General features: G+C 34.8%; 3 protein-coding genes and 1 long non-coding RNA gene across 8 annotated transcripts in view; 3 read left to right on the forward strand and 1 right to left on the reverse strand.

Annotated features, from left to right (window-relative positions):
• LOC149702880 (solute carrier family 2, facilitated glucose transporter member 1-like) overlaps positions 1-5,530 on the forward strand; it is a 69,142-nt gene extending 63,612 nt beyond the window's left edge. For all 3 annotated transcript variants that reach the window (XM_089866799.1, XM_089866800.1, XM_089866801.1), the window contains exon 7: positions 673-5,530. In XM_089866799.1, coding sequence (XP_089722925.1) covers positions 673-816 — 144 coding nt within the window. In that variant the 3' untranslated portion in view covers positions 817-5,530. The remainder of the gene's footprint in view (positions 1-672) is intronic.
• Positions 1-12,568, reverse strand: part of LOC149702881 (uncharacterized) — a 55,578-nt gene extending 43,010 nt beyond the window's left edge. Inside the window, exon 1 of the long non-coding RNA XR_016381876.1 lies at positions 12,362-12,568. This is a non-coding gene — a long non-coding RNA (uncharacterized LOC149702881). The remainder of the gene's footprint in view (positions 1-12,361) is intronic.
• On the forward strand, positions 6,197-9,236 carry LOC149702882 (uncharacterized). 3 transcript variants are annotated; one of them, XM_089866804.1, is made up of 9 exons: positions 6,197-6,278; positions 6,350-6,448; positions 6,512-6,623; positions 6,691-6,827; positions 6,894-7,035; positions 7,102-7,223; positions 8,146-8,256; positions 8,315-8,509; positions 9,053-9,236. In XM_089866804.1, exons 3-9 carry the CDS (start codon positions 6,512-6,514, stop codon positions 9,200-9,202), a joined length of 969 nt encoding a protein of 322 aa, XP_089722930.1. In that variant the 5' UTR covers positions 6,197-6,278; positions 6,350-6,448; the 3' UTR covers positions 9,203-9,236. The 3 variants fall into 3 exon arrangements, with proteins under 3 accessions (XP_089722930.1, XP_089722928.1, XP_089722929.1); XM_089866802.1 differs by having other exon boundaries at positions 6,350-6,623; XM_089866803.1 differs by lacking the exon at positions 6,197-6,278 and having other exon boundaries at positions 6,323-6,623.
• LOC149702883 (uncharacterized) lies at positions 9,929-12,354 on the forward strand. The gene is made up of 7 exons (XM_089866805.1): positions 9,929-10,361; positions 10,429-10,556; positions 10,616-10,757; positions 10,831-10,952; positions 11,096-11,206; positions 11,273-11,467; positions 11,961-12,354. The coding sequence occupies exons 1-7, from the start codon at positions 10,250-10,252 to the stop codon at positions 12,078-12,080; spliced, it is 930 nt and encodes a 309-aa protein (XP_089722931.1). The 5' UTR covers positions 9,929-10,249; the 3' UTR covers positions 12,081-12,354.
• Positions 12,569-13,120: the final 552 nt, after the last annotated feature.

Raw genomic sequence — 13,120 nt, forward strand, 5'->3', positions numbered from 1 at the left:
CCTACACGAATTAACCAATCAGGGAAGAGCTTCAATTAACCCCCTACACGAATTAACCAATCAGGGAAGAGCTTCAATTAACCCCCTACACGAATTAACCAATCAGGGAAGAGCTTCTTGACGTCATAGGTTTATAGTAAGTAGACTTACGTGATACTGGCGATCCAAACGTTATTTTCTTGGTACTAGAGCTAGCATCTGCTACTTTACGAGCTGGCCTATTCATGGCTTGTTCCCTGCAGGGCCAGAAATAAGCACACGAGTCCACTGGACATTGTCCAATAAAGTTTTAAAATGACCTATAATTTTTTAAAAACTACGGGGTCACTGGACGTTTTGACCAATAAATTTTCCGAAGTTTTGATAGCTTGACTATGATGATGGGACACTGTTTTTGGACACTCCAGTGGACATTGTCCTATAAATTTTCCAATCAAAGGGGATCACTGGACACATGTCCCTACAATTTTTTTCTCTTATGTTCCGCCCTGTGTTCCCTGTGCCACGATTGGGATGGTAATCGTACACAAAGGGGGGGGGCACTATTCTGGGGGATAAAGGAATTAGGACTTCTCATATTAAACGAAGTGCACTTCTTGTTTTTATATCAATATACTTTTGGTAAGTAGCGTGATATTATAACATTCCTTCTAAATTTTTTTCCCGAAACAGATTGTCTGTGGCAACTACGTGTTCCTAATTTTCACCGTTTTACTAGTCGGCTTTTGGTTATTCACGTACAAATGCGTACCGGAAACGAAAGGCAGAACCGTTGATGAAATTGCCGCCATTTTCAGGCAACAAGCTTACGCATAATAACAGCCCCCCCGGAATATTTATTTCGGTTTTGGTTTCATCACACGTGTTACTACGCTCATGATTATAAAATTATAATTATAAACACTCGCGGGACTAATTTAAAACGTTAGAAGAAAAATCAGTCGAAAAAACAACGTAGAATGCACGTACGATTAGGACCATCTTTAGAAGAAAACAATTAAGTTTGAATCTTTTTCGTAGACTGAGTTCGATAAAAAAATACATATTTTAGTCCTAATGAGTCAGCATTTTTTTTTAAAAAAAAAAAAGTCATAATATGGACCTCCCTAGGACGCGATAGGTCAAATTACGTCATCATACGCTGGCAATAGAGACATTTTTCGGCTGGTTCCGCGCCTGTTAACAAAAAGAGCCCGGCCCCCCCTCCTTGGATTGGATAAACGGCAAAAGTTGGAATAAGAACAAATATATTATAGCAATATAGCGTATAATAATTATGGAATTAAAAAAAAATATATCGGAATTTCGCGCCCAAAGACATTTTGAAAAAAGGTATAATTGTGAATGACGCACACATGGGTACGCGTAACCTCTGACCTGACCATCTGGTAATGTTTTTTTATAGGTAAGATGGGTTTTTTTTTTTGAATCGTGTAGTGATTCCAAAAAAATATTGACCAACGCGTAGATCGCCTTGGTTTTATTTTAAAATAAGATAAGTGTTTTTGGGAAATATTTGGAGTTGTTTTGGAGTTAGGCCTTGGTTTGCTATGAGAAAATAATGAAAAACGACTCGAGACATAAACAACAACATAAATACGCAATAAAATCAACTGATGAAGTCGTATCTTCGCCGTTTTATGTAGGAGAACACTTTAAAAAAAAAAACGAAAATATCATTCATTTAAAAAATCGAAATTTCTCACTTTTTCTCAAAACTTAAGGAAAAAAAAAATCTCAAAAAAAAAAATATTTTTTTCATTGTTTCTCTTAAACTATCTTAACTATTTGTTTTTTTGCTTTCGAATCAGATATATTTTATTTATACGATTCTTCAATTTATAATAGGAAATTTAACAATATATTACTTCGTTTCTTTTTTTAGCTTTTTTTTTCTTAGTTTATTTACTTCGTTAATTTTTACATACTGTTTAAAAAACTCGTTTTAGATTGATTAATTAATTATAGTTCTCTATATTAAAAATAAATACGCGTAATTAGAGGGAGGATGTTAAAAAAAAATTCAAGCCAAATCCGTGTTAAAATAAAATAATAAACATAATTTATAATAATAATAAAAACATACTTTCAATTAAAAACTTATTTTCACGCATCTTTACTCAAAGATTAAGTTATAAATAATTTACCGCTAGATGGCGATACTTTGAGAACGGTGCTACCATCTAGTGGTAATTATAATTTAACGAAAATTATAGAGCTATCTCAGTTGTGACGGTTAGTGCCTAGGTAAAACGTCACGGGCTTTAATTAGCTTTGGATATGGGCGGCCATGTTTGGTACCGTTTTGGGAAAATAGCATGGGTGGCGTCATACTATGGCGGCCATGTTTGGTACCGTTTTTGGGATTATAGCATGGGTGACGTCATACTATGGCGGCCATGTTTGGTACCGTTTTTGGGATTATAGCATGGGTGACGTCATACTATGGCGGCCATGTTTGGTACCGTTTTTGGGATTATAGCATGGGTGACGTCATACTATGGCGGCCATGTTTGGTACCGTTTTAGGCAAATAGCATGGGGTGACGTCATACTATGGCGGCCATGTTTAGTACCGTTTTTGGGAAAATAGCATGGGTGACGTCATACTATGGCGGCCATGTTTGGTACCTTTTTGGGAAAATAGCATGGGTGACGTCATACTATGGCGGCCATGTTTGGTACCTTTTTGGGAAAATAGCATGGGTGACGTCATACTATGGCGGCCATGTTTGGTACCTTTTTGGGAAAATAGCATGGGTGATGTCATACTATGGCGGCCATGTTTGGTACCGTTTTTGGGAAAATAGCATGGGTGACGTCATACTATGGCGGCCATGTTTGGTACCGCTGTGGTTCATGGTTTATTGGAAATAGAATGGGGTGACGTCATCACTAAGGCTTCTATTTCCCAGAAGCCTTAGTGTGACGTCACCAATGCTATTTGCCCCTAGAACTAACGCGGTACCAAACATGGCCGCCCAATTCCAAAGCTAAGCCTGTGACGTTTTACCTAGGCACTGACGTCACAAATGAAATAGCTATATTACCGACTTAGATATTTTATCAATCAATGTTATGCGCAGCTTTATCCCTTTCTTTAGCGTTATCGGAATAAATTAACAACTTATTATAATTTTAATTAATTAAATAATAAAAATCAACTAACCTTAAATTAAGGTTAGTTTATTTTGAAATATAAACGAAAAAAAAAAAAAGACATATTTAGGATATTAAAAAGCATAGAAAAATAATAAAACCCTTTCCCTCCCATCCTTCAGAAGGTAAACAAAAACAAACAACACCAACACACCAAGACACCAACCAAAGTATGAGTTATGTAAATTATTTCTGTGACTATTTTCTTAAAAAAAGTTTAAATAAAAAATCAAATTGTATATAAAATAGCGTCGCGAGTTTAAAAGAGAAATGACTAAATAAATAAATAAATAAAGCCCTTGTGTGTATAAAAGATATAAATATATATATTATATTATATTATAAAAATGAAAATGATTATTTGAGAGAAAAGTAATATTAAATAGACGTAACTGAAAAAATCATGAAATAACCAATAGGGGCTCTAATGTTTTAAATATATCATTCCATAGGCGTTTATTTTAGTCAATATATTTTTTGAAAAGCGAGTTTTTTTGGAAATAACATAACCAAAATAACAATTAATTAACGTACCCTAATCTTAAATTAATTACTTAATTAATCTTTTCCGCCGTGCTTTAATTACCCCTCTTTTTAAATGAGTTGCTTATTTTGAAACAATTAATTAAACCATTGAGATTAAAATACTGTAGAGTACAAAATGCTTTTAGTAGTTATTTAGAATTGTTCTACGCCGATCTGCCTTTATTACTGCTTGTATCGTAAGTTTATAATAATATATGTTCCATAAGTTTGTCACTGGTTATTAACTGGAGCTTGTTATGAAGTGATTGAAGTAGGTCATAGATTCGAGGCAAGAAGGGATATCTAGTTCACTAGGGAGAAGGTATAAGATGCCTAAGTATTTTCGCGCGCCATAGTCCCAGTTGCCCTTTCAAAATACAAGGGGGGGGGGAAGAAAAAGGAGCCCGGGCTATTTCGCCTCGATCTCCTCAGTCGGAAAATATGACTGCAATTTTCGTCACTCGCGTCGCGCTGACGTGAGTTTTCAAGAACCGATGAGATGCTGGTTGTAATTTAGAGGCGGCGGGGATTAACTCCGGACCTACTATACGTTTGAACTGGAGATAAAGCTAGAAATGTGGGTAGAATTTATACCTTCTCCCTAGTAAACTAGATATCACTTCTTGTTCGAGGTAAAGCGACGCCTGGTGAGTGGGGCGCTGTCAAAGGCTTAGTACAGACTAAATAGGAAGATGGACATTGCAAAACCGACTGTAGTCGTTCTCGAACTAGCTCGAGCTGTAAGTCTCTAGCATTACGAAGTATATGTAGTGTCATACTTATGGAAGGAACATATCACCTTATAAACTTATGCATGTATGATATCATTTAAGTTTATAATAAATTAATAATGTTCCAAAAAGCTTTATAACAGACTGGAAATTGATTTGTAATCAAATCAGTCGTAAACTTCTCATTAATGCTTTAAACATTACAAAGTATAACAAGATGTTACTTAAAGAACATACGTTATTCACATTATAAACTTAAATTAAATACTTTAGCCTATTATTTTATATGAAGTTATCAAACGAAGCCTTTCGGACGAAAAACAGCTAGAAAAACACGTAATTGCTGATTAAAACATAAAATAAACGTAGTGTCTTCCTACAAAATATAACTATTAATTGTTACGCGTTTAACTACTACGGAAGATCTGGAAAAATTTATCATTTGACTTGTATAAGTTTCTCATGCAAATTTGTTCTTTTTTATGATAAACAAATGTGGTTTGGACATATCAAGCCTGTAATGTAATGTAATAACATAAACGTATGTTACTCTTCATAAGTATGGGTATTTGCAAGAAGCACGCGTCCTTTATAATTATAACTATAGGGGCGTGTCCTAGTGATGACGGATTTGCGGGAAACAGAAACCCATCGCCTACTGTGATCTATATATTTAACCATACCTCGAAAATCACAGTAAGCCATGCCTTTATTCTGTTCTGGAGAAACATAAGATGGCGCTGCAGTCTCTTTAATTTTGAATCGCGTGGCGAGGGGCGCCTATGGCAGACCCATACTAATGCATGCATTATAGGATTATGGTAATAAAAATTTATAAAAAAAAATGTGCTATTTATGATCGTGAACTATGGAATTAATATTTCAACTCCCTGAAGTGAAATTACAACAACTAAACTGTTTCTTTAAATTCAACTATGTTAACTAGCTATAAGTTGTTTTGGTTATATACCGTGGTTTACCCAACTATTGTTTTGAATTTGGTTCTTTATTTTTTTTTTCTTTTCCAAAAATATTGCGTTAAGCAGATGAGTCCTAGATTGCATTGTACAGTTGTAAATTAATAATAAAATGTTTTGTTTGAATTTTTAAATTAAATATTTTCATATTATTTTAAGTATATAAATATATAAAAAATTCATTCCAGGAATATTTTATCTAAAACCAGGGATAGATTTAATTTTAGAAGTAGGAATGGAGAACAGAGTAATCTGGGCGCGCGTCAAAGTCCCGGACCCCCTTCCTCGGGACGGAGGGGTATGAAAGAAGAGGCGGGTTATAGCGACAGAGATATAAAGGAATTGCGTATTTTTCGCCGTCCCCGTCAGCAACGTCATCAAAACGTAGTGTAAGTGAGCCAATAAAATAATTTAAAATTTTCATTACGTATTGGAGGGAGGGGCTCTATACTGGGATATGAGTCGGACTGAAGTAAATACTAGCCGTTCTTCATTCCTACTTCTAAAATTAAATCTATCCCTGCTAAAACTTTATAATATAAAAAAAATATTTTTATCGCTTTCATTGCCCCTTTATTACGTAATATCCCACGTGTTAGAACTTATTGATGGTTATATAAAAAATTATTTCCAGGTATATTTTATCTAAAACTTTATAAAAAATTATTTTTATCGCTTTCATTGCCCCTTTATTACGCAATATCCCTCGTGTTAAGAACTTATTAATCTTTAAGAACATATGAGGGTAACATTATCATATGGTAGCATTGAACCGCTTGAACATTAGCGCGGCCCTCTTTGGAATGGATGTTAGTTTCATTTGACAATTGACAGAGCTGACGTTGAATGGCAGCCTGACAAATTTGTGGGTTTATATGGCGTGAAATGTAAGAGCAGACTTTGTTTGTTCTCGGACGTAAGTATGTTCTTGTCTTACAGGTGTTTTTTATTTGTTTAGCCGTCAGAAATGACTGATAAGGATAAATGATTTGCATGAACTTTGCTCATGGGCGTGGTCACAGATTTACGATATTTATAAAACTAGTTGAAGTAGTCGGTAAATTAAATTACCAGTGTCTCGTTTATTAAGTAATTAAGTTATAAGAAGGTAAAATTGAAGATGGATTTTGAACAAGCCACGGAAGCTTTCGAAGACCTGATTAAAAACTTGGACAGCAATAACACCATGGGGAATTTTTTTCGATGGATTGAAAAGCGTTGTTCAATTGGCGGTAATAAATTAAAATTAACCTTCATAAATATCCTGATAAACTACATAAACAAATTGTTCTTTTAAAGGTTGCCGTGGTGATCGGCCAACAAAAGCACATAATCCTGAGGCGAAACTAAGAGAGATAGCCGCTGATTTAAAGGCTATACTTCCAATCAAGGCAATAATGCCTAGCGAAAAACTTAATCGAATAACGAAAGGAGAGGTGAGTACGTAAAATTAATCAAAAACGTTAATCAATGTTTATAATTATAAACCTAAAAATATTCAGGATTCAGATTGCTGTCTTCGTCATACAGTTCACGTTGATAGATTCCTATTTGACGATTATGATGTTGACGAGTTAGTTAAGATAGGAGAGCTTCAAAGAAATTATTGCAGAAACTGTCACTCGCACAATACGGCCCCCATAAGTAATTAATGACAATAATTATCAATTTTGCAAGATTATGTTAATTAAGGGGTAATTTATTTGGCAGATTTTATCACTCATTCAGTGTCAAGAAGTTGGTTAAGCTTTATTTTTACTTCATTACTTCCATGGATTGAAGGAAAGACAGTACTTGATGTGGGATCAAGACTGGGAGCTATGCTTTATGGGGTAATTAATAATTTCTAATTATTTAAAAAAATTCACCTTAAAGGGAGGGTGAAGTAGAAAATCAAGTGATTTTTTTATCGATTCTTCTACTAATTATAAGACCAGTCTGCGTAGTGAAACATTCAGGAAATACTTTCGAATGATTTTAAAATTCAAATTAGGTTCAAATTTTAAGGATAATTTTAAACAAGTACTGCCGACCAATCGCGTAACGCCCTGCCTTTTTATTAACAAAATTCTCGTGGCACGTTCCGTGTTGAATGAAATTTATCACGAGATTTGATAAAATTAGGCGCGCGACGTGACAATCGTGGTGCGAGACATGGAGCGTGCCACGAGAATTTTGTTAACAAAAAGGCAGGACGTTACGCGATTGGTCGGCAGTCCTTGTTTAAAATTATCCTTAAAATCTGAACCTAATTTGAATTTTAAAATCATTCGGAAGTATTTCCTGAATGTTTTTCTATGTAGACTAGTCTTAAAATTAGTAGATGAATCGATAAAAAAATCACTTGATTTTCTACTTCACCCTCCCTTTAAAGGGAGAATAAAATGATTAGACAACAATTCTGTAGGTTTTTTAAGACATTTAAAATCATGCTCAAATTAGTAATCATTATCTATCTGTTAACCAAAACGTTATCACTTATTTTAAAGGTGCTTAGCATAGAGCAACTTTAATTGTTGATCTTCAGTTTTTAATTTATAAAAAAACAATAAAAAATGGGTTCACTGGCAATTTTATAGATAGTTTTCACACATGGAGGATTCATACCATATACACCAGGAGGCCGGCCTATCTGGCGGACAAAAACCCGTCTGCTTTTGTCCACCAGATATCCCGGCTTCCTGGTGTAAATGGTATGAATCCTCCATGTGTGGAAACTATCTATTCGCACTTAACTTAATCAATTTTTGACAGGCGCATATATACACTCCAGCACCTAAAATAATCGGGGTTGAATTTAACCCTGAGCTTTGCGAAATTCAAGAGATAATGATTGAGAAACATGGATTTTCTGATCGAATAGAGGTAAATATGGCGTATTTTTGTTTTAATTATAAGGAAATTTTATTTTGTTATTTCTTAGGTTATTTGTGATGATATTAGAAATGTGCCTGACATTGTTGATAGCGCCGATGTTGTTATTTTAAACAATGTCTTTGAGTTCTTCATGACCAAAGAAGAACAAATAGAGTGTTGGAAATTTTTAAAGGAGAATATCAAGAAGGGGACCATCCTAATTACAATCCCTCGATTGGAAAATAGTTTGAAGAATTTAGACGTAAGGAAATTAAATTTTTAATTAATAGTTAATTTGTCATAACCTCAGAAAAATAATAGCAGACAGCAAATCAAAGAAATGCTTCCACGTGTGAATGGGCCTTAAAGAAAAGCGCGGGTCCAGCGGATCCCCTACAAGTTGACTTTCCTTACGAACTCCAGTTTTGGCTTAGCGAAGGCAGGAGACATTTGTGGGCGTGATTTATAAGTGCACTTATAAATCCCGCCTACTAGCCTTTGCCAGCCAAAACTGGAGTTCAGGGGGAAAGTCGCCTTGTAGGGGGTCCGCTGGAACGGCGCTTTGCTATAAAGGGAGACTGAAATAGCCCAACAACCATTTTTAGTTTAATAAATTAACAAATTACATCAGAATTGGAATAATTACCAAACCTTCTTAACAGGAGATTTTGTAAACTTCTTCAATTTATCAATGTAAATTGATAAAACAAATTGTTGTCATACCACTTCAGTCTCCCTTTAATTTATCAATTAACACGAATACAAATTGAACGTTTTATAGTTATAATTTTGATATTTAATTTAGACTGGTATAAGCGTTTCATCGTGGGTCAAAGAACGAAGATTTGATGACCCTTTAACCGCTTTTTGTGCCCAAAATCAGGATGAAAATACTGAAGCGGTTAGTTATGATGTCATAAGCACAGGAGCCCGGGATTTCATTGTACAATTGTAAATTATTAATAAAAATGTTTTGTTCGCGTTTTCTAATTTAATATATTCATATTATTTCAAATATAATCAGTTTTCTTTTCAGAAATATTATATTTTACCTAAAAATATTTTTATAATATCTTTCATTGCCCCTTTATTACGTACTACCCCACGTGTTAGGAACTTATTTACGTTTAAGAAGATAAGAGGGATGTTCCTGAAATGTCAGTTTCTTTCCCACCCACCGATAACCGTTCCCTTTTCACCCTGCCAGACCACCAAGAGTCTAGTCATTTGTCCGAGCTGCCTATAAGAGTAAGGTCAGTACCACGTATGCAAACGTCATACCCTTCTATCTCTTACATCAGTGTCATCCCCCATTACAAGAGCGCACCGGCCGCGCCTAGAGGGAGAGTCTACACCCCTCCCTAACGACTCAAGGCTATAGAGTAGTGTCGGTAGAGGGGGGAGTGGACTGTGTATCCCTCCCTCTAGGCACGCTTTTGTAAGAGGGGATACTGTACGCGCCTGGTAGGGGGGATGACACTGAGCTAAGAGATAGAATACAGTTCTACGTATGCAAACGTCATACCCTTCTATCTCTTAGCTAAGTGTCATCCCCCCTACCAGGCGCGTACAGTATCCCCTCTTACAAAAGCGCGCCTAGAGGGAGGGATAAACAGTCCACTCCCCCCTCTACCGACACTACTCTATGGTATGACGTTTGCATAGCAGAACTGACATTACTCTATGGCTGCTCCGGCAAAAGTGCAAAACAAATACAAAGCGCGGGCTTATATGGTGCGAAGTGTTATCATGAGACTGATTGTTCTCAGACGTACGTAAATGTGTTCTAGTCTCGCACGTGTCGTTCAAATAATTTAAAGGGCCGAAGTCCAAGGCTTTACCTTTCAGTCAAAAATACGCCGACTGATAATGAATAATTGATTTACGTGTGTTCATAGGTGTAGTCACAAATTTACAACCATTACAAAACTAGTTGAAATAGGCGAGAAATTAACAGTGTCACATAAATTAATCGTAGTTAAAATAGAGTAAAGTAATTAAGATGGAATTTGAACAAGCAACCGAAGCTTTCGAAGAGCTGGTTAAAAATTTGGCCAGCAATAACACCATGGGTGATTTTTTTCGATGGATAGAAAGGCGTTATTTGGTAGCGAGTAAGTAAATTAAAAACTTTAAACAATAATTAAGGCTACTAATTAACCAGAAATCTATCTTTTTAAGATTGTCGCGGTGATCAGCCAGCGATAGCGCACATGAAACTAAGAGATATAGCAGCCGATTTAAAGGCTATACTCCCAACTGAGGCAATAATGCCTACCGAAAAACTTACTCCACCAACAGAAGGAGAGGTAAATATATAAAATTAATCAGTAAAGGTCAAATTGTATAACTCTAATTCTAAATTAAGAATTCAGATTGCGATCCTCGTCATACAGTTCACGTTGATAGCTTCCTATTTGACGATTGTGATGTTGACGAGTTAGTCGAGGAAGGAAAGCTTCAAAGAAATTATTGCAAAGACTGTCACTCGCACAATACAGCCCCCATAAGTAATTAATGACGATAATTAACAATTTTTCAAGATTATGTTAATTGAGGGGTCATTTATTAATTTTCCGGCAGATTATATCACTCATTCAGTTTCAAGAGGACGACTAGACTTTATTTTTACTTCATTACTTCCATGGATTGAAGGAAAGACAGTACTTGATGTGGGATCGAGACTGGGAGCTATGCTTTATGGGGTAATTAATAATTTCTAATTATATATAAAAAAATCGCCTTAAAGGGAGACTGAAATGATCAGTCAACCATTTATTTTGTAGATACTAGATTGAATAATAATTATCTAACTGGTAACTAAAACCTTAATAAATTGTTTTGACAGGCGCATCTTTACACCCCAGCACCTAAAATAATCGGGGTTGAAATTAACCCTGAGCTTTGCGAAATTCAAAAGAAAATGATTGAGAAACATGGATTTTCCGATCGAATTGAGGTAGATATTGTAGTTTTTTGGATTAATTATATATTAATAGATTTAATTTTGTTAATTATTTTTTAGGTTATTTGTGATGATATTAGAAATGTGCCTGACATTGTTGATAGCGCCGATGTTGTTATTTTAAACAATGTCTTTGAGTTCTTCATGACCAAAGAAGAACAAATAGAGTGTTGGAAATTTTTAAAGAAGAATATCAAGAAGGGGACCATCCTAATCACAATCCCTCGATTGGAAAATAGTTTGAAGAATTTAGACGTAAGGAAATTTAATTATTGGTCAATAATTAATTTGTCATGTCAAGGGAAAATGAAATGACAAGACAACCATATTTTTTTAAATGATTTATATTGATCAAAATTATTACCAAAGCCTTGCCAAAGCTAATCAAAATAGCTTCCGTTTATTCTAATTGTTTCAAAAAGTGGGGTGCTAAGCCTAACGCTCATTTATGATAAAGGAACTTAAGGAAGTATGTATTGCCATAGGGCATGCTAACTAATTAGTGAGTGTGCTTTGTAATTTGTCATTGTGTGAATCAAAAATGAGTTAGGTTTATACTTATAGCTCTTCAAATTTGAATATTTTTGGAAATTGGTTTATTTTGTTCATAATTTATTGAGTTAAATTGATTAAGATAGATTGTTGTCTTGCTACTGCCATTTCATTCTCCCTTTAACTTATCACTAATCAAAATTGACAGTTGGAATGTGTTATTTTAATCTGGCTATTTCTTATTTTAATTATTTAGACTGGTATAAATGTTAACTCATGGGTCAAAGAAAGAAGATTTGATGACCCTTTAACCTCTTATTATGCCCAAGATCAGGATGAAATGTCTGAAGCTGTTAGCTATGATGTTATTGGGTAAATCACTTATTTTAAAAGTGGTCTGTGAAAACCGTCTAAGCTTTTAAATTACTTTGTGTAAATTTATGTTAATCGTAGAAATTTATGTCACAAAATCTATATTTTGCTACGCAGTTACAGTTACGCAAATAAAAAAAAGTAATTTTTAATAACCAAGGCTTAAAAATTGATTTCTTTTTAAGGGGCCTTGGCGCGCTATTTGCAAAATTTAAACCGCACAAACCTTAAAGCGCCGAGATATGTATTGTTAATAAAATAAATAAGATGTTACAAAATGCTTACCTTATTACATAATTAGAACTATTCCAAAGTATTGGTCCATTTGAGCTTCACAGTTGCAGACTTTCAGTTCTCAAGAACTGAAGAATCTCCCGGCGTTTTCCGCGGGAAAAATATGATCACGTGATCGCCATCATTTATGGAGAGAGGTGGGATCATGGATAAAGAAGGCGCGTGAGGAAATTTGGTTTCACGCTATAGGATAGGCAACTCCAACGACAGCTCGTAATGTTAAGTTCCATAGAGATTAACATTACGAGGTCAATAATTTTTTGTGAGTTAGACCCAAGGTTTGTTACCAAAGAGTACACGTTTTTTCCAACCTAACTTTACAGCACTGGCGAAGGCTGAAAAGATATAGTAACTCATTTCTAGTAGTGTAAAGTTAAGTTGAATCTTTTTGGATATGGTTCAAAAAATTATTTTTAAACCACGAGCTACATTTCATTGGAAGTTTCATTTCAAATCTCGCGCTTAAATTCACCATTTTATATTCTCAAATTAAGGTTAGGTTAGGTTTGTTTGTTTTGTTTAATTTTGATAACCATCTAAAGAGACGGGACCCGCGGTTTGGATGCTTCTCTTCATCCCCCCCCCATCCTCTTTACATCATGAAAGGTAAGAGACTCGATTTACATATTCTCAACTCTACATAAGCTTTATTGGAAAATTTTGATTTGTTTGTTTAATGAAATCTTTCATGTTGCCGATTCAAGGAAATTAATTGAATATTGCCGTTTAGTTCTATCATGGAAGAACTAC

This window comes from Phalangium opilio, unplaced genomic scaffold (assembly GCF_054372755.1).
Source record: "Phalangium opilio isolate 3A_F unplaced genomic scaffold, DU_Popi_V2 ptg000017l_1, whole genome shotgun sequence".
Classification (NCBI taxonomy): domain Eukaryota; kingdom Metazoa; phylum Arthropoda; class Arachnida; order Opiliones; family Phalangiidae; genus Phalangium; species Phalangium opilio.

Bases quoted from the DNA above. Each gene is read 5' to 3' on its own strand.
- LOC149702882 (XM_089866802.1), top strand. From the start codon at position 6,512: ATGGATTTTGAACAAGCCACGGAAGCTTTCGAAGACCTGATTAAAAAC. The intron at 6,624-6,690 runs GTAATAAATTAA...GTTCTTTTAAAG, and splicing joins AAAGCGTTGTTCAATTGGCG to GTTGCCGTGGTGATCGGCCA. The intron at 8,510-9,052 runs GTAAGGAAATTA...TATTTAATTTAG, and splicing joins ATAGTTTGAAGAATTTAGAC to ACTGGTATAAGCGTTTCATC.
- LOC149702883 (XM_089866805.1), top strand. From the start codon at position 10,250: ATGGAATTTGAACAAGCAACCGAAGCTTTCGAAGAGCTGGTTAAAAAT. The intron at 10,557-10,615 runs GTAAATATATAA...TTCTAAATTAAG, and splicing joins CTCCACCAACAGAAGGAGAG to AATTCAGATTGCGATCCTCG. The intron at 11,207-11,272 runs GTAGATATTGTA...ATTATTTTTTAG, and splicing joins GATTTTCCGATCGAATTGAG to GTTATTTGTGATGATATTAG.